General features: G+C 37.5%; 1 protein-coding gene across 9 annotated transcripts in view; it reads right to left on the reverse strand.

The window, feature by feature from the left end:
* Positions 1 to 26099, reverse strand: part of DMD (dystrophin) — a 1657593-nt gene that overhangs the window by 1621958 nt on the left and 9536 nt on the right. For 7 of the 9 annotated variants that reach the window (XM_029929470.1, XM_029929468.1, XM_029929466.1 and 4 more), the window contains exons 1-2: positions 10750 to 10815; positions 2825 to 2997 (exon numbers count right to left, since the gene is read on the reverse strand). In XM_029929470.1, the coding sequence (XP_029785330.1) occupies positions 2825 to 2985 (161 nt within the window). In that variant the 5' untranslated portion in view covers positions 2986 to 2997; positions 10750 to 10815. Of the gene's footprint in view, positions 1 to 2824; positions 2998 to 10749; positions 10843 to 26099 lie in introns of those variants that run through there. The other 2 variants (XM_029929473.1, XM_029929472.1) reach the window with 1 other exon arrangement.

Consider the following 26099-nt stretch of genomic DNA (forward strand, 5'->3'; position numbering starts at 1 on the left):
ACAAATTTTGTCTAAACTTGATGAAACAAAGGGCTCCTGGCTGGCTCAGAGGAACATGTGGCTGTTGATGTGGAGGTTGTGAGTTTGAGCCCCACACTGAGTATAGAGACTGCTTAAAAACAAAATTTGAAAAAGAAGTGTAACCTTGATGAAACAAGGTTCACCAAGAGCACTTAAATTAACTCAAGCAACAATTTTAAGACTGAAATGATTATATTATAGTAATCAAAGTAGGAAATAGATAGGGATAAGAGCTAACGTTTGTGGGCTTCGTAATAAGGAACAAGTCCATCTCCTATCAGACATTAATTAATCAGGAAATAAAATACATAATTAGGAATTCCATCAGAAAGAGAAAATGTTGCTGACAGTAACCACTTCTAGGAAATGGAGGGTGGCTGGGTGGGGCTGGGGTCATGAAGACACATATTGTTTTGCTGTCCTTTGCCCCTACCATGTCTGATTGTTTTTAAACTACATCCTACGTTACTTCTTCGTTAATAAATTAAAATGATGGATGAGGAAGAAAATTTAACTGTAACATCATACTTATTCCAACTTATCTGTATATTTTGAGCTCTTCCTAATCAATTACCATTTAGTTCCCACAAAAGTAGAATCTGGCTTCCATTTAACTGCCCTGTGGTGGACTCTGTGATTTAATATAATACTTCTAATTTCCTACATACTGAGATAAAATTTAGCCTTAAATAGATATAAGGCAAGCAATATCCTAACCTTTTACAAGGTTCTTTGTCAATTCCTGTGCTCTCTATTAAGTGCCTGCCTTTGTTGTATATAGCTTAGTCACTCAGTTATTGAAATGAGGACACCTAATGACATTCCTAAGTGCACCAATGACAATCACCTTGGAACAGAAATTTCAACCACTTTTTTTCTTTAGATAAACAATATGAACATCTGTCAAAGACAAAGAGAAGACAGAGATGATTCATGAAAGAGCATTATCAACTGTGAGAAACCTCTTGAAAAAGTAACTATGTTATGTATGAAAGGTAGTTACCAATGATTCATTTGATATGACAACAGAGAATATATAAATGATATTTTGAGAAAGAAAGAGTGGGTCAGGGACGGATGCCACAGGGCAATCTGGAAATGTTTACCGTGTTACAAATATATTCAGAACTCACGAAATAGAAGATTAACAAATGTACCATGTGAACATGCTGGCAGGACTGAAGACTTCCACTTGAAGAGAAAATGCTAAAGAGCCAACAAGGACCACATAACCTGATCCTCGAGATTTCTATTCATCTGCAAACGTGGTCATGAACAGCACGAGCAATATGGTGAGGCCCTCACCGTGAAGCATGTGGCTGCGTAAATCAGCACTGGCTTCTGATGCAGAATGGATGCCTCTGTCCCTTCTCATCTAGCTGTACTGAAGCTGTGCAGTATTTTTCTTCGTGTCGTACTTAGGAAAAGCAACGTGTTAACGCTGCTTAACATGCCAAATGAGTGTGAGCTTGCCTCCTTTTGAAAATCAGGTTGCTGAGTCATTCACCTGGAAACTCAGTCTGGATGGGGTTAATTAAATCCAGCTGGAGCACGACACCTGACAAAGATGCTTATTGAGAGAGCATTTGTTCGCGGATTGAGCTTTACCCTGAAGAAAATTTATATTCTGGACTTTTCTAGAAACAAGACCGGCATAGGGAAATGGGAGACTCGTCAAGAAAAGAAAGATCAAAGTGAGAAAAGATAAGCTGCATTGAAAATCAGGGCAGATGCAGTTCAGTGGCATTTCAAACACAGTTAATAAGGCAATGTATTTGACCCTGGGGACTGGGCTGAATAAAAGAGATGGGTAATAGGAAAACCACAGTAGATATCCTTTGCAGTAAATGTGTAATACATATGAGATACATATATATATATACACACACACATATATACATATTACATATATATGAATGCATTATATGTATGTATTTACCACACTGTTTGGCTTTTTCTTGAATTGTTAATAATTCATTTACTAAGCCTCTTTATACAAGAAAAAGCAAGCTAGTTCTTTACCTTAGAAAGTGTAATAGTGTAAGGAATACAGTTCAGAGTATTTGGTTCACTATAACACAATGAGTTCTTTTTATGAAGACCGATAGAACTCGCTCCCGCTTTACGCAATTGCTCTGCTGTTCCAGGACAATTTTGTCTTTTGATATTCTAAGCACTGAGTCTTAGAATTAATTGTGGTCTGCTCTTTGCCTTGGTTGCTAAGATGCTCAGAGCCTCTTTTAACCCCGAAATTAAACACACACACACACAGAGCCTTATGTATTTGCTATTAACTACCTAAACCTAAAATCCCTAGGTTTATCTAACTGTGTATCTGACAAGGGAAATGTTTTTTTTTTTCACATTAGTAATCTGATGACAGTAATTAATTTTACTACAACCATTTGCGTGAGATTTGGAACCATTTTTGGCTCTGTAGTTTTGGCCCATACTAACCATTATTTGCCCAGGAAGGCCAACTAGCTCCATGCTTAGCAAAGTTCGAATATAACCTTGATTTTCTGGCAGAGTCTCAATTTCAAACATGTTGGCCCCCTCCCGTAACCGTATTCAAGCTCCTGTATTTTAATAATTCAACAATTAAATGACATATCACATAAAAAAAAACAGGCCCTCCTTATTTAGTGCTTTCCAATGGGTAGTCATATCAATATGGTTAAATACATTAACATATAAACATGTTAAATAAAAGGAAATGAGCTGGAACCACACTGGAGAAAAAGATACCAGTCTCTAAATCAATACTTACAAAAATTAGTCAATATCTCAGTGGTCTCCTTACCTATGGCTGTGGATGAGAGCATTTAAAGCCAGACCATCAGACCAGCTGGTGGTGAAGTTAATGACATTAACCTGTGGATAATTACGAGTTGATTGTCGGACCCAGCTCAGGAGAATCTTTTCACTGTTGGTTTGTTGCAATCCAGCCATGATATTTTTCATTACATTTTTGACCTACGGGTGGAAAGAAATTTTCATAAGAAAATGTATTCCCTGAACAAGAACCACACAAACTTAAATTTAAATGTCCTAAACTTCAAAAATAAGTAACAGGAATTTTAGGGTCAATTAGTAATGAGAAATAATAGATTTTACCAGGACGGAGTCCATGCTAATTAGTTAGGAATCTATTGTAATTGGTTGGTGTCACAATAGCCATTTATTGCACGTGTTTAATATCACTCCCAGATTCTGCCACGTTAAACTATTAATCTTCTGCTTTTACAATTGCTCATCTTTTGACTTTCATTGGGTATGCTAGAGAAGAGTGTACAAAAACATCAGATTTGTTATTGACCAAAGGCTTAAGATAATATTACTGGCTTTTTTTTTAAGTTTATTAATTTTGAGAGACAGTGCAAGCAAGGGAGGGCCAGAGAGAGAGGGAGGGGATCTGAAGTGGGCTCTGTACGGACAGGAGAGAGCCTGATGTGGGACTCAAACTCACGAACTGCAAGGTCATGACCTGAGCTGAAGTCAGATACTTAACACACTGAGCCACCCCCGGCACCCATATTAGTGGCTTTAAGAAAGAAAGAACGGCACAGTGACTAAGAGAATGAGCTTACTTTCTTTACCTTTGCTATTAAGAAACTGTGTTACTTCGATCATTTAACCTTTTTTAGGCCTCTGTTTCTTATACATACAAGGTTGTTTTAAGAATCAAAGGACAACTATACTAAAATAAAATCCCTAGGTTTATAATATAATTTAAAATAATGCAAGTTATGTTTACAGACCAAAGTGAAAAACAGAAAAAAGTGAGTTGGCCTTTTTAAAATAAATACCAAAGAAAATCAACAAAAGTAAACGTATTTATCCCTAAAAGCTGTGAATGCATTGCCCTGGGTTTTGTTTTGTCCTTGTTTTGTAGTCAGTCTGGTTTAAGTGGTGAAAGGCGTTTTTCAGGAAACAGATTCACATGCAAGAGAAGAATAAAAGTTAAAATGCCCAAAACATGGGTCCAGAATTTGGCTCGTTTATGAGGCCTCTTGGGTCACAGGACATGACACTGAGGAAGCTGCTTTTGTATTAAGAACAAAATGTCACAAAATCCCACTGAAGGTACACAGGCTGCAGAGGTCCCTGGATGAACACAGAATACACATCTTACCTCTCCACGGGTGGTGAGGGACCTGGCCTGCACAGTGCTGGCGGCCCCCAGGAAAAGACTGTTTGGGCTGCCGGGCCAGCCACCCAGGATACTGTCACCGTTATTTCACTGTACTCTGGATATTTTGGACCTGGTAAGCTCATCTATGAGCTTTTCTTTCAAAACGTCTTAGTAGAGTCATGGCTCCTGCAGAAGATGTGGTCTCCAAAACTGTGAGGTGTCAGTTATGGTCATGGAGACCTACTCTCTCCTGGATGACAGGGCAAAAGTCATTTTTCTCCCTGCCTCAGGAACCAAGAGGGACCTAATACTCCTTGAACAAAAGAATCTTGGATCATTCTCGACAAAGCACCTGGCATGAGCAAGCGGCATCAAATGCAGACAAAAACAAGTAAAGCCACATGTCCTCAAAGCCCCGTCTCCCTCCCCCTACCTCAAGAAATGCTTCCTGTGATGGGGGTAACAAGGCTCTGTCTGTTCTGTCCCCTTGTGTTCGATTTTTGCCAGAGACGTTAAGGGCTTAAGACTGTGGGGCAGAAGTGGAGAGAAGGGGCTGAGCCTCCAAGATGCCCTCAAATGCAGAGTGGTTGGGTGGTGCCCCGGGGTGCCTGGCATGGGCAGGCCTTTAGTCGGGAGTCGGTGTCAGTCCTTTCTTCTTCTGCCCTGTTGGCTGTCGCCTTCAGTGTCTCCTTGTGTGAGGAATGTGGCCTCCTCATTAAAGGTCACGTACAAGTCCCTTGCAAGCATGATGGTGGCAAAGAAGCCAGGGACCGTGGCTGCACCGAAAGCCCATCTGAGGGTCACGTCTGAGGATCTGACGACAGCCGCAATGGAGATGGCGAGGGAGAGGAGGACCGCCGTGACACTGCGTGGGAAGTTCCCTGTGCGCCCGCAGGAGCCCTACCAGCTCGCTCAGCAGAGGGGCATCGGAGAAGATGCAGAAGTTAGACGGGCAGGAAGGCGGCTGCTGAGGATGCCACACAGCAAAGGTGACAGAGGACAGGCCTGACCCCGCCCGCAGGAGAAAGCCTTTGAGCAAGCAGAGGCAGCACGCACGCAGGAGGGCGGAGCCCGGAGGGTCACTAAGCTCTGGCCCCTTTATTGGCTCAGGGTCAAAGTCTGCAGAGCACATGGTGGCTTGCTCAGGAGCCCAAGCTCCGCCTCCCTCTCTCTCTCCCGGAACACGGAAGGGAAGTGGAAATCCAGACCACGGAGAAGGAGAAAAAGGCCAGATTCTTGGTTTTATTTCTATTAATTTCTGTACATTTGATTGTTGCCTAGGCTTTGTGCAAATGTCATTCAGCGGGTTGTTGTATTTCGATGTTTCTTTCTTCTAACTCGTCTGATGCAGAAATCCATTCTAAACATTTCTCTAGGTTTCAAGAATGCAGGACACCATATTACAGAACAAACCGTCTAGATAGTCTAGTAAAGGCATAAGGATGAGGCTACTTTTTAAACAGAAGTCAGGCCCCTTATATACCTGAAGAAAGTATATAAGTAAATGCGCTCATTTTTTCCACCCAGGGCTTTCCTTTTGGAAAGCATAAGGTCCATACACTACCAACATGTGATCAGATGATGAATATTTATTGTGTATTCTAAATATGACATTTTATTTTGCTTCTTCATCCGTGTGAAGTTACCAGAGCCTCAGGAAAATACATATTTTAACATCTCCACTGTTAGTCATCTTTTTATGAAAGAGTCAATGCAAATTTTAGGATAGGCTGTTCCATCTAACTTTAAAATACTTGAAAAGGATTTGAGAGGATGCTTTGTAAATGTGGTAATGATTTGAAGATGTGAGATCTTTGCATATATTTATCACCATCCCTTGATAGTGACATCTATTATTTAGAGGTAGATTATCCAGTTTTCTTAAATCCTTCCTGACCTGCTTATTTAGTCAGTTACTCAGTGAATAAATAGGTCAAATAGTTATATAAGATATATCATTTTTCTCACCATATTCTAAAGCTATAAAGTACACAACCTCCATGTAAAGTGGTTGCAAGACATGTACTCTGCGTCCTGTGCTGAACCAGCACTGGATTCAGCACATACTAGCTCAGTGGTGGTGATCTGCAGTGATCAGGCAACCCTCTCAAGACGGATGGGAGTCATTTGTGAAATGCTTGGCCAGACTGCCCTCTACGCACAAAATGTTAAAGGACAACACAGTATTCAATCCAAAACTCCTTTACCATCATCATGTCATTAATTCAGCTTATCAGTCTCAGCCTCCCTGATATTGCTTCTATTTGGGTGCAAATGTTGCTAAGAAAAAATAATAATAAAGGCCAATGTAGGATAACCAGTTCTTTTCCTACATGAAAGACAGTTACCCAGAAATCTTTACTAAGGACCAACCTTCAGTCAGACACTGAGCTGGGCCTAAGGTGAGTCTTAAAGCAGAAAAATTTCCCACCCTTAGGACTTAACAGTCCCTAAGAGAGAAAATCAGTTTAAACAAATGTGTGTGTGTGTGCACGCACGTGCACACACATGCATGTGCATACAGCTATACATCTATTTTTAAAAGGAAAAGTTGAAATGTTATTGAGCTGTGATTTCAAAAAGTAACAAGGAGTTAACTGGGCAAAAAAAGATAGGATGGACATGGAGGTCCACCACCAAGGCTACCCTTCAGAGTCAGGCTTGCTGCTGCATCTGTGGGTCCTCTCAGGGACTACCTGAAGTGGAGAGTCCTGTCACCTAAAGTCAAGACCTTACTAAGGCAGCCCACATCTAGTGACTGCTGAATGGTTTAAACACTTAACCATGTCAGACCCACACAGAACAACACTCAATAATTATTCTAGCTCCCATTTCCACATGAGGTTCAATACAACTGTGGCCAGGTGTGTATCACACCTCTAGCTCTTCTCAGTCCAGTTACCCCCTTCCTTCCTCGGGTGCTGGTCCCAAATGCATGCCTTAATTCATGTCTTGCCCGCTAAATTCAATGCCTAGACTCCCAGAATCCATCCTGTGACCAAAAGGAGTTATAGTGGATGGGCAGGAGTAAAGAAGGGTAGGGATAGTCCTTGACAAGGAAAGGGTGGTGTGTGAAGAAGACAAGAGCAAGAACTGCGTTGCTCCTTAGGGATGCAGGAGTTTACAGCAAGGGCTTTCCACGATGCCAAAGCCATCTTTCTCCTGTATGATGTACAAATAATAAATAAATAAACACTGCAGGGTAAAGTCGCCCTGGATTTGAGTTTCTCCTTTGACTTTGCCAGCAAAGGTGGGGATGTGACCTCACATAGCACACCACTGTCAGCAGGATATGTTTATATTTCCAGCTGGTTATCAGAACCCAGCTGACCACCCTACGAAGGAAGGTTTGCACTTAAAAAAGAAGGAAGGGGAACCTGAGTGGCTCAGTTGGTTCAGCGTCTGACTTCAGCTCAGGTCATGATCTCATGGTCCAGTCCATGGGTTCAAGCCCACGTGGGGCTCTGCAATGACAGCTTGGATCCTGGAACCTGCTTCAGATTCTGTGTCTCCCTCTTTTTCTACCCCTCCTGCCCTCCCTCCCCCCTCAAAAATAAATAAAAACATTTTTAAATTAAAAAAAAGAAGAGAAAGATGCCAAACACATGGCACATATCTACTTCACAATTTTGTTCAAGGCTACTTATTCCTCAATATAGGCATTATTGTTCAGGCTAACAATTTACATGGAAACTGGAAAAAGAGGGACAGGAGACATACTGTAGGCATTCATGAACTTTTACAAGTTCAAAGAGAAGTCCTCCATGGCACTATTAATAACACAGTATGTGGCACTGGAACAAAAGATTCACATGTTTCCAGCTCTTAATGTCATTCTCAATCTGATAGATCAGGAAAGTGCATTAGGTTGGCCTAAGTGTCCTTTGATCTCTGCTGAGATTCAAGGGCTTCTTTGACTACTTAACAGGAAGGGAAGTATGCATTCTGTGAAAATACCTTTTGGGATTCATTGGGTTATGATGAGGAGTACTGAGCAGGAGGAATTTTTTGAAAATGACTTTAGGTGTTTTAAGAGAACCAGGCACTGTGATAACAAAGAGCTAAGGAGGCAGAGGCTACAGTGATTCAAGAACATAAATGTAAGACAACAGATTGTAAGAGGTCTCAGATGAGAAAAGATGGCAAAAGCACTCCTTTTGGTATTCCAGAGTGTGAAAGGACCTCCACATGCTAATAATAATATTTTAAAAATGAGCATGCTCACAAACAATTGAAAAAGGTATCAGGGTAGTTATGAAACTCTATCTTGCAGTGAGTTCAGAAGGAGTTGGAAAGGGTTTTGAAAAGATGAGTAAGTGAGACAGTTTGGGTTAAAAATACAATTAAATTAGCCCTTTGGGTCTCCATACATGCCTAGCCTCTTCCACTGGCTTTGTCATGTCCAACATATGCTCCTGCACAACTTTAAGTGTCTTCTGCAAGCTGCAGTTCCTCCACAAACCATTCTTATCAATGTATCAACTGATACAACCCAGTGTGTCTATACAATTGACAGTCCATTAGAAATTTCTGTAACAATTTTACAAGGTCCTACATATGTCTTTTGAGTTTAATGATAAAATGGCTTGGGTTTTTGTGTGTCTTTTTATTTCATTTTTATAATGCTTCTGTTTTACTGTAATAAGCATAACAATGGAAAAGAGGGGGGGAAACTGTATTTTCCTCAATTTAAGTTTGAGGAGTACTGAGCAAAAGAAGTAAACCAGTTTGGTGAGGGGTCCTGTGTTGCTTGCTGGTTCTATGTGACACTATCATATGGAAAAGGCCCAGAATTGGGAATCTTGGGTTCATTTGAGGTTTTTTTTTTTTTCATTTGAGGTTCTTAAGGTCTTTTTTTCTGTTGTCATCCACTATACTGTCCTCAATCTCTTCCCATGTTGCTGTGAAATAGGATTGAGCCTGGTCAGAGTATTTAAAATAGAAAGAAAGGGGGTCAGTTGGGTCAATATGAGGGTCAATTCGTTTGCTGACTTGGGTAGGTACACCTCTGGTCTATACACTCACTAAGCAGGACCAAAGCACAAGTGAAGCTAAGTCTACCCTACTAAATGAAGTAGTGATACTTGATACAATAATAAAGGTGAACACCAAAGATTATGTTCAGTGGGAAAAATATATAAAAGAACATTTATTATATAATTCCACCAGTATGAAATTTCCAAAAAGACAGACATATAGGAATTGAAAGTAGATAAATGGTTGCCCAGGGCTGGGGGTTGGAGTAAGGAATGACTATAAATAGATATAAGATCTGTTTTTAGGTTGGTGGAAGTGGGCTAAAATTAGATTGTTTTGTTGGTTGTACAACTGTAAATATTCCCAAATCTTGGATGGATTGGGCTGGGGGTGGGGGCTGTTCCTTTCTCAAATTAATTTGAGAAACACTGGACAAGAGAACTAAACCAGTTTGGTACACTTTGAATTTTATACTTAGAATGAGTAAATCTATGATATATAAATTACATATCAAAAAAAGTTGTTTTCTGAAAAATTAATCACTGCTAGTAAAAAGAGCAGACATCTAGGGGCACCTGGGTGGCTCAGTGGGTTAAGCGTCCGTCTTCAGCTGAGGTCATGATCTCATGGCTCAGTGCCTAGAGCTTGATTTGGATTCTGTGTCTTCCTCTCTGTATGCCCCTCCCTTGCTCACACTCTGTCTTTCTCTCTCTCAAATATAAACATTAACAAAAAGAGCAGACATCTCAATTTTCTTCCAGATTATTAAAATATGAGATGAAAACTCCAAGCAATCAAAATTATTCATATGATACACCTGTAGTGAAAATGGTATACTCTAGTGTTTTAGAGATATTCTCTCATTTAATCTTGATAAGAAATACACATGTTAATGATAATTTTTTTATATTTTAACATTGAGGGAATTATGGCCCAGAAAAAGATGACATTATACCCAGTTTCACTATAAGATGGTAAATGGGGAGGCTGAAATTTAATTTCATATTGGTCTGACTGAAAAAATGTATACTCTTTTCACCAAACCAAATGACCTTTGATCTGTTTTGCAGAGGTGCAATAAATACAGAAATCAGAAAACCCTATGCTGAGGTATTCAAAAAAAATTCAATTTCAAAATCAGATTATAAACTGAGTTTGTATGTCTAACATAAATACAGATAATTGTATCCCACTAATCTTTATTGGAATTAATTCATATTGAGAATATAAAAGATTCACAAAGTCTCATTCATTTGGTAGTGATTAATAGTTTTTACAAAACTACAGGGATTCACTTACAGGTGAATTATAGAAGACACATTAGTGAAAAATATTTTTATTAACCTATGGATGAGACTTGTCTTTTTTGTCTCATCTCTACACATTGAAGTAAAATTTAGAAAAATATTCCTGTGAATGTTCTAGAACCTGTTTTATAACCTGTTGATCCTTCATGTCTCAAATGACATTAGTTGTACCAACTTAAAAGGCAATGCTATGGAGATGGGCTTTGTATTGACAGAGGTATACATGTGAGTTTTCCAGATCAAAGGCAAACATGAAAGGAAGATCAGCAACATTTTACCCAAAATGAAAACATTCATCAGGATTCTTACCTGCCAGTGGAGGATTATATTCCAAATCAACCCAAGAGTCAGTTTGTGATTTCCATCTACTATGTCGGTGCTTCCAATATTCACTAAATCAACCTGTTAAAGATAAAGAGAAAACATTTGAAGGGAAAAGACAAAGTGTCTATTTGGAAAGAAAACAAAACAGGAAGGTAATTGCATTTAGCTATTTTCAGAGCCTAAATAGTATTACAGCTTTTAAAAAATAATCCAAAAATGAAACAAAATGCATTTGTAAATGGACTTTCTGTAACAAACAAGTGCCCCCAAACACATTTACAAAGAGATAGGAAATGAATGTACTTTTAGTATATAAATAGATTACTGCAGATTAAAGAGGCCAATCAGAGAATCTCCAAATAAAATGTATAACAATGATAACTCATAAAGGATGCCTAAAATTAAGATGTTCTTCCTAGTAGAAAATTGAAACTCAATAAATAGAAACTCCATCAGTCCCTCAATCTTGCTCAGAGGAGGGCTATTATAATTAGGGGTGACTACATTTGACTAAAATGCCATTGCTTTAGAGACAGGTATTAGAACTTTAATAAATAATGGAGCTATGGTGAGCTCAATTTTCTCTATCTTGACTGGGAATCAAAATCTGGCAAGGTTTTATTTTTATTTTTTGTTTGTTTGTTTGAGAGAGAAAGAGAGACAGAGAGAGAAAGAGAGAGAGAGCAAGAGCGAGAGCGAGCACAGGCAGGAAAGGGGCAAAGGGAGAGGGAGAGTGAATCTTAAGCAGGCTCCATGCCTAGTTTCAGCACAGAACCCAATGGAGGGCTCAGATCTTATGACCAACCATGAGATCATGATTTGAGTCAAAATCAAGCCAGACAGTTAACCAACTGAGCCACCCAGGTGCCCCAGGTTTTATATTTCTTAAGGCAAATCCTATTTCCTGCCCTTTATGCTCCTAATAATTTTAGGTGGAGTCAGGTTAAACATAAGCATCAGGCAAATGGGTGCATAAAAAAATGTTCCGCATTATTAGCCAGTATGAAATGCAAATTATAAGCACAATGAGCTAGCACTACACACTTATCATAATGGCTAAAATTTTAAAATAGTAACAACACCAAATGCCGATGAGGATATGGACATACTGATCACTCATGCATTGCTGGGGAAAATGTAAACGTACAGACACTCTGGAAAACATTTTGGCACTTTCCTGCAAAACTCAACATGTGCTTAAGCATGCAATCCAGCAACTGGACTTGAGGGCATTTATCCCAAAGCAATGAAAACTTATATTGATACAAAACCCTATGTGCAAGTGTTCATACCAACTTTACTTCTAACAGTCAAAAACAGCCATCTGGAAGAAGAGCGCAGATGCCCTTCAAGGGTGACTGATACATAGTTGTGGTACATCCATACCATGGAATCCCACTCTTCGATGAAAAAGAACTGTGGGAACAAGCAGCAACTTGATTGAATCTCATGGGAATTACCCTGAGTTAAGAAACAAAGCCAGTCTCAAAGGGTTACGTATAATATGATTAAATATAACAGTTTTGAATAGACAAAGGTAAAGAAAATAGAGAACAGGGTAGCAATTGGCAGAGGTTAGAGATCAGAGTAGAAGGGTTGAGTGGGGTCGTTGGATGTGGTTATTAAAGGGAAGCATGAGGGACCCTTACAGTGACCCCTTTGGTTGAATTTCTATTGGTTGCCTCCAGGATCCTGTCATTTTCTCTTGTCTCGAGGGCAGCAACCTGAGAGAGTTTCCCACTGATGTATCTTGTCACGGATACCTTCTCCAAATAGCCAAAAGTCATTTTGATTAAATCTTTCATCCTCTCTGGCTCTAAACCCTGCTGGTCTGTGCGTCACTCCACTCTGTCTTTACAATTTGTTTCTTCCTTCAGTAAGAGGGGTTTACCATTCTCTCACTCCATGGTAAATCATATTCCTTTTCATTCATATTAGCTTTGTAAATTTTATTATCTATAACTTGAAAAAATGAAGCTATCTGGGACATCCATGTGGAAACAAGAAAGTTGCCCTCAGTATAAATGTCAAGTCAAGTCACTCCCAATTATGCCTCATATAAAATTATTTGCAGGTCCAATGGATAATCAAATACTCATGTTTATGTTTGCATTCCAACTATATAAATATTATTAGTGTGTTGGGTTAAAACAAATAAAGGACATAGAAAAGAATGTAGAATCTCTTGAACAAGAATAGAAGATCAAGAGACAAGTCCATAGTTTAATTTCAAACATATTTAATAATAGAGGATATTACTGAGGTCTGCCATAGATTTTAGATGTGAGGATTGGTACCATATGGACTCTACAGAGAAGTTAGCCTGAAGTTGTATGTATATGGACATTCCAGTAAGGCTCATTTGAGGAGTGGGTAACTGGAAGCTCTCAAAGCTGGTTAACATGGGGGCTCCTGGGTGGCTCAGTCATTTCAGAGTCCGGCTTTGGCTCAGGTCATGATCTCATGGTTCATGGGTTCAAGCCCCGTGTCGGGCTCTGTGCTGACAGCTCAGAGCCTGGGGCCTGTCTTCTAATTCTGTGTCTCCCTCTTTCTCTGACCCTCCCCTGCTCACGCTGTCTCTCTCTCTCAAAAATAATAAAAAAACATTAGGAAAAAAAATTTTTTTAAAAAGTTGGTTAACATGAAAGACCTTGACTTCCTTAGATATAGGAATGTCACGATGATACTGTCGTTATAAGATATTACATGTCGACCTCTTTCAGCAAGGCAGATGCTTTTGTTGCACATTTGAATTTCAGTAGTATCCCATGCAAATTATCCCTAATTCAGTATGCTGTAATTAATTTGAATATCTCAAATTCTTGGGCATTCTCATAAATTTTTCCGATACATGCAGATAATAATTTGCCATAATACTTTTGTTTAAATTATACAAAGTAAAATACAGCAAGCTTCTAGATTTCATTAGGAAAGGTAAACATAGGGATCCCAGGGGAGGTTAATAACTCAAGAACAAGAAAGCACTGTGATCTACATTTCATTTGGAGATTCCTTATGTGGTAGTAAAGGAAGGAGCTCCTCCATATGGAAAAGCTACTATAAATTTATCAGTTGAATCACTAACGCATTCATTCAACAAATATATTTTGGCTATATGTGAGCCACTGATGTATTTAGAGCACAAAAGAGAAAAATGTTCCTGCTTTCTGGAGGTTAATTGTAGTGAAAGTGATAATCAGACCATACATTGTTGAAAACTCAGTCATTTAAATGGAGAAGATGTGACTTTTTATGAAACAGACTTATACGGGGGGAATCACTGCTAGTAGTTACGTTGAGACCTGCCATAGGGAACATCCTGGAGAGACTCAGAGCAAGCCATAGGCTTGCCTCTATCTACTTTCATAAGCCTTCTCACTGTATCAGCAGGGAGACTGTTCCTCTATTTCTTTATCCTCATAAAATCCCTCCTAAGATCCAATTTCTATTACGTCCAGATACTATGCTCGGCTCTCAATATATAAGAGTAAAACAGAGCCCCTAATGTCGAAAAAGCTTAGAAGCTAATAGCAGGCCGCATAATAAAAACTAATTAAAATTAAGTAGCATCTAGAAATTCCACTTCTGGAGTAAAACCCAAAAGAAGTGAAAGCAGGGACTTGAACAGATATCTGTATACCAATGTTCATAGCAGTATTACCAAAACCCAAAGGGTGGAAACAACCCAAATGCCCAATGACATATGAAGGGAAAAGCAAAATGTAGTATATACATACAATGAAATATTATTCAGTCTTAAGAAGGAAGGAAATTCCAACACATGCTACAACATAGATGAACTATGAAAACATGCTAAGTCAGAGTGCCTGGATGGGTCAGTTGGTTGAGCATCTGACTCTTGATTTTGGCTTAGGTCATAATCTCACAGTTTGTGGGATCAAGACCAGCATTGGGCTCTGCAATGACAGTGTGGAGCCTGCTTGGGATTCTTTCTCCCTCTCTCTCCACCCCTTCCCAGCTAATGTGCTCGCTCGCTCGCTCTCTCTCTCTCTCTCAAAAATAAATGAATATAAAAATATGATGCTAATGTTTGACACAAAATGACAAATATTATATGGTTCTACTTCTATCTGGTGCCTAGAGAAGTCAAATCTATAGAGAAATCAAGTAGAATAGCAGTTATTAGGGGCTGGAGTAGAAAGGTATGGGAAGTTATTGTTTAATGGGTACAAGTTTCAGTTTGGGATGATGAAAACCTTTTGGAGATAAATAGTGTTGATAGGTGTGCACCACTGGAAATGTACTTCATGTCACTAAAGTGGATAGTTAAAAAGTTAAGTAATTTACATGGTAAATTTTACGTCTATTTTACCACAATTAAATAATAAGAAGCTACTGTAACACACACACACACACACACACACACACACACACACACACACAAGCCATAGACAACATTTATCTAAAGGAATATGGATGGATGTGTTCCAATAACACTTATTTATGACAATGGAAAAACTGAGGTAGGTAGCTTTGTCTCACGGAGGCTCTGGGGAGCAAAAATATATATTACAGCAGGGTAAGCAAAAGAAAAAGGAGATATTCACTACTGATCGAATCTGTGAAAAAGGAATATAAAGATTGGAAGAAAGAAAGTGGCAGATGGTGAAGGTGTGCCAAGAAGACCCTGCAGGACAAAAGACACAGGGGTGGGGTAAGGGTAATGCCAGATTGTCAATTACAAGGATTGAGCTCAGTGACAATGTGGCACGGTGTTAGGTTGTTCAACAATCTTGGACAGGATTATGCGGGGTCTTTAAAACCCATTTCATACAAGAAACTGAGTGGTAGAGAGGGGTTAATGAAGTAGAGAAACAATTGCAGACAAGTTGTAGAGATCTTAGCTAACCATTATAGGGCAAAAACAACAGCATAGCTCAATTATAGATGTCTCAGAAACTAATACAAGGAAGCTTACATTTCTGTCAGGTACAACAACCGTTTTCATAATTCTGAACTGTAATGGATGTGCATTTCACAACAACATACTACATCTTTAATTCCAACTTTACAAGTAATGTGATGATAACATCTGTCATTCTTCAATAAACAATAAAAGCAGAGCATTAAATCATAGTTTTGTGGAGACTGTTGGTAGACAGCTACAATAATGGGATCCAGTTTATGTAACTTCGTTGATTTAAAATTATATTTTATTAGTTTACTTTTTTATTGCCAATATTACTCACTACATCATCAGATCCAGTGGGGCACGGACCACCTGTGTTTCCTGGATGGTCCTGGCCCTAGAGCACAATGAGTAAATACTATGGTTTTTAAGTACTGTTTCACCCATATACTCTCCATCTTGTGTGCTTGAGGGGTTGCTCTTAACACACTGCAATTAGTACCAATCCTCAATCCTTTCTAAAGCTCCAAACTTCATCAAGTCATGTTGCCATAAGAGGGTATTTTGTCATTTTGTACCTGGGTTTGGAAAAAACCCGACCATAGACATTTTTGACTGGCAAACTATGTGCTAATGTTTGTGCTGTTTTCTATGTTTGTGTGCATGCATATATATAATCTACTTTTGTTCATTCAAGAAATATTTTCACACTTTATATATATAGTCACCTAAATAGATTTTACACAAATGCATGAGTGTGATCTCCTACATGCGTGCCCCTCTTTCTTCCCCTGACTTCTTTCCTAATCTGACCTGAAAAAACTTTCATGTTTTCTCCCTATTCATATGATCATGTATGGTCATGTATTTGGAATATCTTTTGGTATAACTGATCCTTACAATTTCATCTGTAAACTGTCTGTTAATATAGTCTGTTCATTTTTCTGTAGGCTAGTTTTTATTCTTTCTTCATTTTTTGATCTTTTTGCAACCAATACCTAGCATTTATTGAATAGTTACCAAGTGTAAGATATAGTTATAAATAGTTTTATAATACTTCAACAATCTAATTTTTGTATTCATATTCATAAATAAGATGGTTTTATACACTTTTACTTAATTTTGTGTTCATTGATTGCTGCTAAGGATATTCTGACATCACAAAAGGAATTGTAGGGTTTTACCTCATATGCTTTGGAATACCTTAAAATATACGAATTACTTATTCTTTAAAAATTAGGTTAAATTCATATGTGAAGAATCCTGGTATATATTTCCATGGTAGATTTCTAATAACTTACAATGTTTTCTAAAGTAATTAGTCTACTTTAATGTCCGTCTATTTTTATGTCAATTTTAGTAATCTACATTATTCTAGGGAATCATACACATCCTGGATTTTTCAAAATTAATTTCACAGAATTGCTTATAGTATTCTCTCAGTTTCTTCTTTATCTGCAGCTACATATCCTTTTTCGTTACTAATCTTGTCTATTTTTCATTCTCTTCTTATTTTCTTTTGTGAGGATTAAAAGAGGTTTGCCTCTTTTGTTGATCTATACAAAGAGCTGGATTTTGAACACAATTGCACCTATATTTTTCAGTTTTCTGTTTTGAATTTACTTTTCATTATTGTTTTTCATTTTATAATCTCTTAAGTTACTGATTTTAGTTTTTTTTATATTTATTCATTTATTTTTGAGAGAGAAACAGATGACAGAGAGAGAGAGTGAATGGAGGCAAAGAAAGAGGGAGAGAGAGAGAATCCCAAGCAGGCTCTGCACTGTCAAGGCAGAGCCCCATGTAGGGCTCAAACTCAGGAACCATGAGATCATGAATTGAGCTGAAACCAAAAGTCAGATGCTGACTGACTGAACCACTGAGGCGGCCCCATTTTATTTCTATCTTTAAAAAATGTTAAGCCTATAGGGTTCTCTCTGAATACAGGTTTCACTCTACCCACATCATAATCATAGTATGAGATAGTTACTTGTTTATATACCTTTTACCTAGAGAAGAACAGAGTGTCACAGGTATATGAAGCTTTCACAAGGTCAGATTTAAAACCAGGTCTGGATATGAGAGATAATTCCTTAATTAAATCTAGAGACTTCTTCATGACGTGCTTTAATAGACTCTCTCTAAATTAATAAATACCACACACTACCATATAGACAAGCAATATTTGTTTTGGTTAGGCTTTGACTCTTGCTGTACAACTCTTTTTCAGATTACCAAGGACTATAAGAAATAACCATAATTAATCATCACTAAGATGCTGGAAGGAGGAGGGGTATTTTGTTATGCCTGAAGGGTGCTGTTCATGGTCATAGGTTACTGTTCAATGCCTCATATCGACAGTCTAGCCATTTTGACTCTAAATCTTGTATACGTGCTTTTTTTTTATAATGCTGTATTTCCTACCACATAGCTATGAAAAATGTTGTTCTTATAAAAATCATTACTAGCTACTCTTAAATAATCACATGCATAATGGCTTCTTTTAAATATTTTTGTAATATATGCTCTGGAGTTGTATCTTTCAAGGATTCTCAATCCAATTTCTAAATAACTGTGGAAAGGAAAAGCAAAATCTAAAATATGTCAAAATCTGTGTTAAATGATCATTGTATTCTGTCTAACAAAAAACATTTATCTGACAAATATGTTAATATATGGAACCAGTGTATATATGTGTGTGTGTGTTTATTGTAACAAGCACTAGACAGCAGGAAATTTAACTAAGGATGCCCAAAATTATGTTTTCCTGTTTTGCAGAATGAAAGCATCAAATACCAAATGAATAGGCGGGCAAAAGTTAAATAGCATGCATTGAATTCACCTACACTGAAGATTGGCCCTATAAGTTCCTGCAAACAGGCCTAAGACATTACTCATAAAATAACGCTAGATAATGGCTCAGAGTTTTGCAGTGTCCTGTAAAGATGCTTTATTCAAACTTAATTTTAGAGGACAGAAAATGCTCACCATTTGCCTTGAAATCCTAGAACCCTGTTATGACTCTCATAGAATATTTCAAAGTGAACTCTTAAGAAAATATCCCCTGAGTCAGGAGGTACAAGCTAAAAAAGAAAAAAAGAAGCCCCTAGGAAACTAATGGTTTAGCTTTTTTTTTTTAAGTTTCTTATTTGTATTTGAGAGAGTGACAAAGCATGAGTTGGGGAGGGGCAGAGTGAGAGGGAGACACGAAATTCAAACAGGCTCCAGGCTCTGAGCTGTCAGCACAGAGCCCAATGCAAGGCTCGAACCCACAAACAGTGGGATCATGACCGGAGTCGGAGTCAAACACTTAACTGACTGAGCCACCCAGGCGCCCCATTAGCTTCTGAAATAAAGTAGTCTACTGTTATCATGTGAGGACACAAAGTAGAGGGAATTCCCTTTTTGTGTCCACACTAGAACTTAGACTAAAATATCTCCTTTTGTACAAAAATATCTATTTAGTAATTCTAAGGTTAATATATAAGTATTTCAGAGAGCACTATTGCTTCCCGGTGCCCCACCTCTTAAGTGAGTATGCTGACCAATGGGCTATGAGGAGCCATTCTCTTTCACTGTTCATTCAAGGGAGCAATGTTTGTTTTATCCTAGGTTTTATTTTATACCAGTTTCCTTCAGGGCACAGATGCAATCTAGCACTGTCAATAATATTTTCTACAAGCCAAATTTATATATCCCATGGTGGTTATAGTAAAGGGATTTATATATATTATATTGATATATTTAAAATTTAAGGATACTGAAGAAAACCATGAGATTTAAAGCACATCTGAAATATGGTTTAGTGACAGGAGATTACTGACCCGGGCCAGTTTATATTATTTTTAATTAGCTTTACTGAAAGCAGAGTAGCAGAATGAGTCCATCAAATGTGGAATGCTACACACTGATTTTAGAATGAGGAACATTTGACATAAAAATAATCACAGTAAGCGGGTCTAATAATGAAAATGGAAGTTCTCCGGGTGGAGCAGAAGGAAGAAGAAAGATGAATAAAAGCAAGGGAGTGATTAGTTCTAGGACAAAATTCTAGCAAAATTTTTCATGCTTTTTAAACTTTAGTGGTAGCAGGGAGATGGATAAACTTTTCAACTTTTATTTTTTAATTTTTAAAAATTTTTTAAATGTTTTTTAATTATTTTTGAGAGACAGAGACAGACGGCATGAGCAGGGGAGGATCAGAGAGAGAGGGAGACACAGAATCCAAAGCAGGCTCCAGGCTCTGAGCTAGCTGTCAGCACAGAGCCCAAGGCAGGGCTCAAACCCATGAACCGTGAGATCATGACTTGAGCTGAAGCTGAATGCTTAGCCAACTGAGCCACCCAGGCTCCCCTAAAGTTTTCAACTTTTAGTTTATAAATCATTAAAGCATTTGCAGTTTTAACTTGCATGTTGTAGGAAGTTACATCTCATTCATCACGGGAACCATCATCTTTCCAATAAATGATATCTGCCACTCCTTGCCCTTATAGACAACCACACAGGTCATTTCACAGCTACAGGCATTAAAGAAAACACATCCTGTATCACCCAGCCAAATGAAATTAGGTTAGGGACAGCAGGTTCCTCACATTGGTTAGTTTCAAAGGATGTGGTTCTTTAAGACATTTCAGATTTCAGGATTTATCCTGAGGAGGAGTCATTTTAGTTCCTTGATTTGCAAAGTACATCTGAGCATTTTCTGAATTAGGGAAGGTGTAGGGGACAAAGGTAAACCATCCTTTTCCCCATCAGTTGTAGTGAATTTAACAACAACAACAGAAAATGCTGCAAATTAAACCTTAGGACCTCACATAGAATGATAAGACTTCAAAAGGAACTGTGAAATGTCATCTTTAAAAGTATGGGTAGATTAACCAGAATCTGAAACAGTGACTAACAGAAAAAAACCATGCATTGAACTTTATGATATAAAGATTCCTCCTGATTCTTAGACCTCATGTGGCTACTTCTACCTTCTGTTTATTTGTGTGTTTTCCCCCTACCCACGTGTTTCTTTCTAATACATTGCTTATGACTGAGAATGTCATTCCAGCATTCTAGGGAAATAGGATTTGCTTTTAAAAGGTGTTAAGCACTTTGTATAAAACGCCCGCCGTTGTGAAGTCAAGCTAAAGAGACTTCTCTATGTTCAAGAGAAACTCAAGTATTTATATAATCCTGCTAAATATAATGCATTTACATGATCAAAAATGCAGAAAAAGCAAAGTAGTTTTGCTGCCCTGCAGCATGTGCTTTTCTGTGGTGTGTAAATTTTATGTAAAATGTGAAGACGTATAGGCATGAATCACACCTATTTTTTTTTTACATTGCGAGGCGCACATATTGAATCTTTCATAATTAGATGAACAGTTCAGCACATACAAGGTGGGCTGCATTGGCTGTTGGGGACTTAACTCTCCATTTGGCAAGTTTTCTTTATTCCCTCTCCTATCTCTCTCTTCCAACGAGGATTTTTAAAATTTGATACAAATATAGAAGTTCATACTGGAAAATACCTTTTAATAGCACATTTTACCTAGAATATACCATAAGACTTAGTTCTGGATACAGTACTTGCTATGAAAATACTATCCCGACTTTCAGTGATTAGGCTTTTACATATTCAGTCATTCCTTAAATACTTTTGACTATCCACCATATCCCATCTTTAATATTGTATTAAAGATGAAGACAGACTAAAAAATGGACTGTTCGATCAAACTGCCTAAAGACTAGTGAAGGAAGTTCAACTTTCTCTATATTTTTGATGTGTTTATGATTATCATTAGTCACGTTAGTTCTTTTTAATGGACCTGTGTTTTTACTTCCTTATACACTGCCTCTTTGGCAATAAAGATGTGAAGCATTTAAATTTTTAAAAACCCCATAATGTTAAGAAAAATATAAACAAGGAAGGGGTGAAAGGAAATTAAAACAAATATATCAAAAAAGAAGTTTCAATGCAGGTAGTTTCATTGAACATAAAATGCAGGACTGAACTTCTTGGCAAAGTAGCTCCTATATCTCAACTAAGCAAAATTTCGTATATGAAATATTAGATACTAGAAGGCATCATCTGAAGAAATGGACTCTATCTTCAGTAATAATGTTACAACACAGGGTAAAAAATGTATATACTTTCAATGTAATATCATTTAATTTGAATTTTTATATTTTATATTATATGGCAATACAGAATGCTACTTTAATAAAACCAGAACCCTATATCACCACAGCATTCTAATCTTGATCCAAGTATAGTAATTTCAAGGAGGAAATTTGGCAATAGCAATCCCCAAAATTTTTAAGTTATATGATCAACATTCAGTATAATAAGAAAAATTTTAGGGTGCCTAGATGGCTTAGTTAGTTAAGCATCCAACTCTTGGTTTCAGCTCAGGTCATGATCTCACACTTAGTGAATTTGAGCCTCACACTGGGCTCTGCACTGGCAGCACAGAGCCTGCTTGGGATTCTCTCTCTCTCTCTCTCTCTCGCCCTCGCCCTCGCCCTCGCCCTCTCCCTCTCCCACTCTCTGCCTGTCTCCTGCTCATGCTCGGTCTCTCTCTCTCTCATAATAAATAAACATGACATGAAAAAAACATTTTAATTATAATACGATTTGTTGGGGTATCTGGGTGGCTTAGTTGAGTGCCTGACTTTGGCCCATGTCGTGATCCCACGGTTCATGGGTTTAAGAGCCTGCTTGGGACTCTCTCTCTTTCCTTCTTTACCTACCTCTCCCCCAAGTGTGCTCTCTTGCTCTCAAAATAAATAAACTTTTAAAAAATAATATCATTTGTAGCCATACTATTATCCTCAAAGATCTCTAAATGTACAAATCATAGTAAATGGCTACTTCAGTTTTTAAGTTTAGCATGCAAAAAAAAAAAAAAAAGGAAATACTATTTTACCTTGATGCAAGAAATGCACTGGTGGGGGGGGTGATAACCAGTCCACCTTATACAATTGTTTTCTTTTTATTTTATTCTTTCAAGCTTATTTATTTACTTTGAGAGAAACAGAAAGAGAAAGAAAGCAAGCAGAAGAAGAGAAGAGAGAGAGGGGGACAGAGGATCCAAAGCAGGCTCTGGGCTGACAACAGAGAGCCTGATGTAGGGCTTGAGCCTACCAACCATGATATTGTAACCTGAGCTGAAGTCTGAAGCTCAAGGTCTGAGCCACCCGGGTGCCCCTGGAATTCTTTTAAATGAGAATTAGCTTCATTTTAAGAGTAGTCATTTCCCATTGCATCTGAATATGAATCTAAATATGATAATATATGCCTGTATATAATGTTTATATTCCAAAATGAATATTTTAAAATAAGTACAACCCTATTAGTAGATTTCAGAGATGAAGTGAAACCTAAGTCATGGAATCATCTGGCAAAAATTCTAGAGTTAGTGAGTAACAGAGTTAAAAGGATACACTTCTGAATCCTGAGAATAAATATACATAAGGTGCAGACATATTATAGTCCTATTGTGTGGACTGAAAATTCAATATAAGAACGAATACTTGTTTAACATAAATTAACTTCAAAAAGTGGAATTTATATCTGAACAGTGGATTTTATGAGTAATAAATGGAAGCAGTTTATATTCAGTCAAAGATATTATGTTCTGACATACTGCAAAATATAAATTATATGGCTATTTAAGTCTCTGAATACTTAAAGAACACATAAAATACTAGTCTTAAAGAACAGTTTAGAACCCTCTTTATCTAAGACCGTATGCCAGGAAGAGTGAATACTATGTCATTTTTCATATCAGTGACATTTGACAACCATTCCATCTAATTCAGTGACAGTTTTCAATGATGTGATTAAGTGAATATTTGAACATAGCTGACGTTTGAATTTTCAACCTAGGCTTTTTAACGCTCATTTTGGATTTGTGGTTTAATAATGTGTAAAACTGATCTTACTTGTTTTGTGCTATTTCACATTGTATGTTTGAAGTTACTTGGTAAAAATCTGCCACTTTGTCACAGACACTTGATCAGAGTGGTGTACTGTGTCAGCTAATATTAAATCATATTAAAAATCAGTAAATCCCTGGTATACTGTATTCTTGGGATGTATTATAACACTACATTTTTTGTATGGATCTTTAAAATAATGATGGAGTAGATATATTCTATGACTTCAAAGAGACACTGGGATTCATAAAATATAAACCTGGAAATCTTGGGATGGAAGAAGAAGAAACAAATTACAATCAGGCAATTAATGGAAGACTGAGATCATGATGTATCCGGAGGGCAGTTTAAAATACCACAGGCAGTTAAATCTCCCTACCAGATTTTTAATGGGTAAATTCCTTTACCAGGGGAAAAAAATCATTCATTATTCAATTTGACATAAAAAGATGAAAACATCCAATCTCTAGTAGAGGAAACACATTGACAGGGGCCTTTTGATATCTAAGGCGGGGGGGAATCTGTCCATAAACAAGTTTAAATGAGCCATTAAATGTTATTTTTCATTTGAGAGACAATGGGGTTAAAGAGCTGTCGAAATGAATTCAGAATGTCTGATAGAGACTGTCACTCACAAACAAAAGTGGAGAAGTAGGCAAAGGAATGGTAAAATGGCAATATGTGAGATGTTTCCATGTTACCTGTGATTTGTTTTACCTACCTTCAACAAGTAACGATGAAATGCAAGCTGTGGGTATGTTTTATATCTTGAGCTGGTGTGGAGACAAGCTTAACCACTTGGCATAGTCAAGCTTCTCTTTCACAGGATTTTGTACTTTCTTTTGTTTGCTTTTCAAAACCACAGCCAACTTTATTACAAATGAGCTTTGCTCTCAGTAAATATTGTAATAAAGGTATCACTGCACTTGGAAGTACTTTATTCTCAATAAGTGGTTTTGAAAATAAATTATTGATAGCAGAAATAACTTGATGCTAAAACAGCCACCACAGAGAATGCAAATCAGAACATAAAAGTGGTGTCTGAGCTATAGAGCTAAGCTGTGAGTGACATTGGAGTGAAGATGGCAAATTAGATATCGGGACAGACAAATTAAAGGAAACTGAGGCATGGAGTCAAATTGAGTTGCTGGTTGAGAACAAGGACATACACAGAAACTGATCATTTATGGCAGAGGAAGAGGTCAAAGTGGAGATCATAAGAAGGAAGGAGAAAACCAAATGAATTTGACCTAAGATTTTGAAACTACCACAAAATAGCCTTTCAAAAAGGAAGCTTCTAATACCCCTCTAACAACAGAGAGGGCTAACTTTTGAAAAAAATACTCTGTATTCTAGTATGTTAATTCTTATAATTATTTTAAATAGAACATAATCTAATTGTTTTTTATAATCAACATATAACTCTGTGTAGATCCCATTTTTTATTTCTGTATTCCTTATACTTGTATTTAATATTTTCTATGTTTAAATTGCATATATTTGCTTTTTCCTCTCATTTTCCTGATTAAATTTATGAGGTTAGTCTATTTTTTATTTTATTATAAAGAACTACCTCTCAAATTATTTTAGTGTTTCTTCTTTCTAACTTCTTTCTTCATTTATCTTTATTTTCTACTTTCCTTAGAGCATTTTTTACTTTTGTAACATTTATGGATAACATCTTGAATTAATTTATTTTATCTTTTTTTTAAAGAAAATAAAAGCTGAGACACAAACTGAACCTCAGGCTAAAACCTAGGCCATTTCTCATGGAAACCTTTTTCCTATACAAATGTGGATTTATACTCTTGATTCCCTATCCAAAACATTTTAAATTAATCAAATTGAATTTTTAAAAGTGTTATTAATTTCTAGTATCATATTATTATTATCAGAGTATGCACATTAAAAGCTCTTCTTTTTATATACTTAATGGCATTTTCACTGCATCCTAGTACATTATCCATATTTGTACATATGGCAGGAATATTTTTTAGTAATATTTCTTATATATTTATCTTCTCCTATGCCTTTGGTAAGTGTGTGCAGCAGAGCAGAAATTAGAAATAACTCTTAGTCTGCTTTAGTTTTCTGGCTCTGATATTTCCCAGAAGCATAGGAAGGGATATGATTCAGATGGTTCCCCGAATTAGTCAGAAATCATCTCCACTCCCTGTCAGGAAATAGAGATTATGTGGTTGCAAAAGTGAATGGCTTCCTGGTACATCCAGCAAGGTTGGACCCTCGCCAACATTAGGGCTCTCAGTGCGGACATTCTCCAGTCCCCATGTGACCAGAAAACAGAGACAGGTGGAATGCTGGCTATTCTCTGTTTGTTCCCTTATCTCCAGTTCTTCACGCCTTCGGTGCATCAGATGACTCCATCACCTACGAGCTCTCACCTTCTGGCCTGTGGCTGCGCTTAACCAGTGAGTAGCACGGGCAGGACAATGGAGGACTGGATAGAGAGACCAAGCTATTCATCTTCTCCCAACTCACCCAGCAAGCCACGATTTGAGAGTAACTTCACTTAGAT

Source organism: Suricata suricatta, chromosome X, assembly GCF_006229205.1.
Source record: "Suricata suricatta isolate VVHF042 chromosome X, meerkat_22Aug2017_6uvM2_HiC, whole genome shotgun sequence".
NCBI lineage: Eukaryota > Metazoa > Chordata > Mammalia > Carnivora > Herpestidae > Suricata > Suricata suricatta.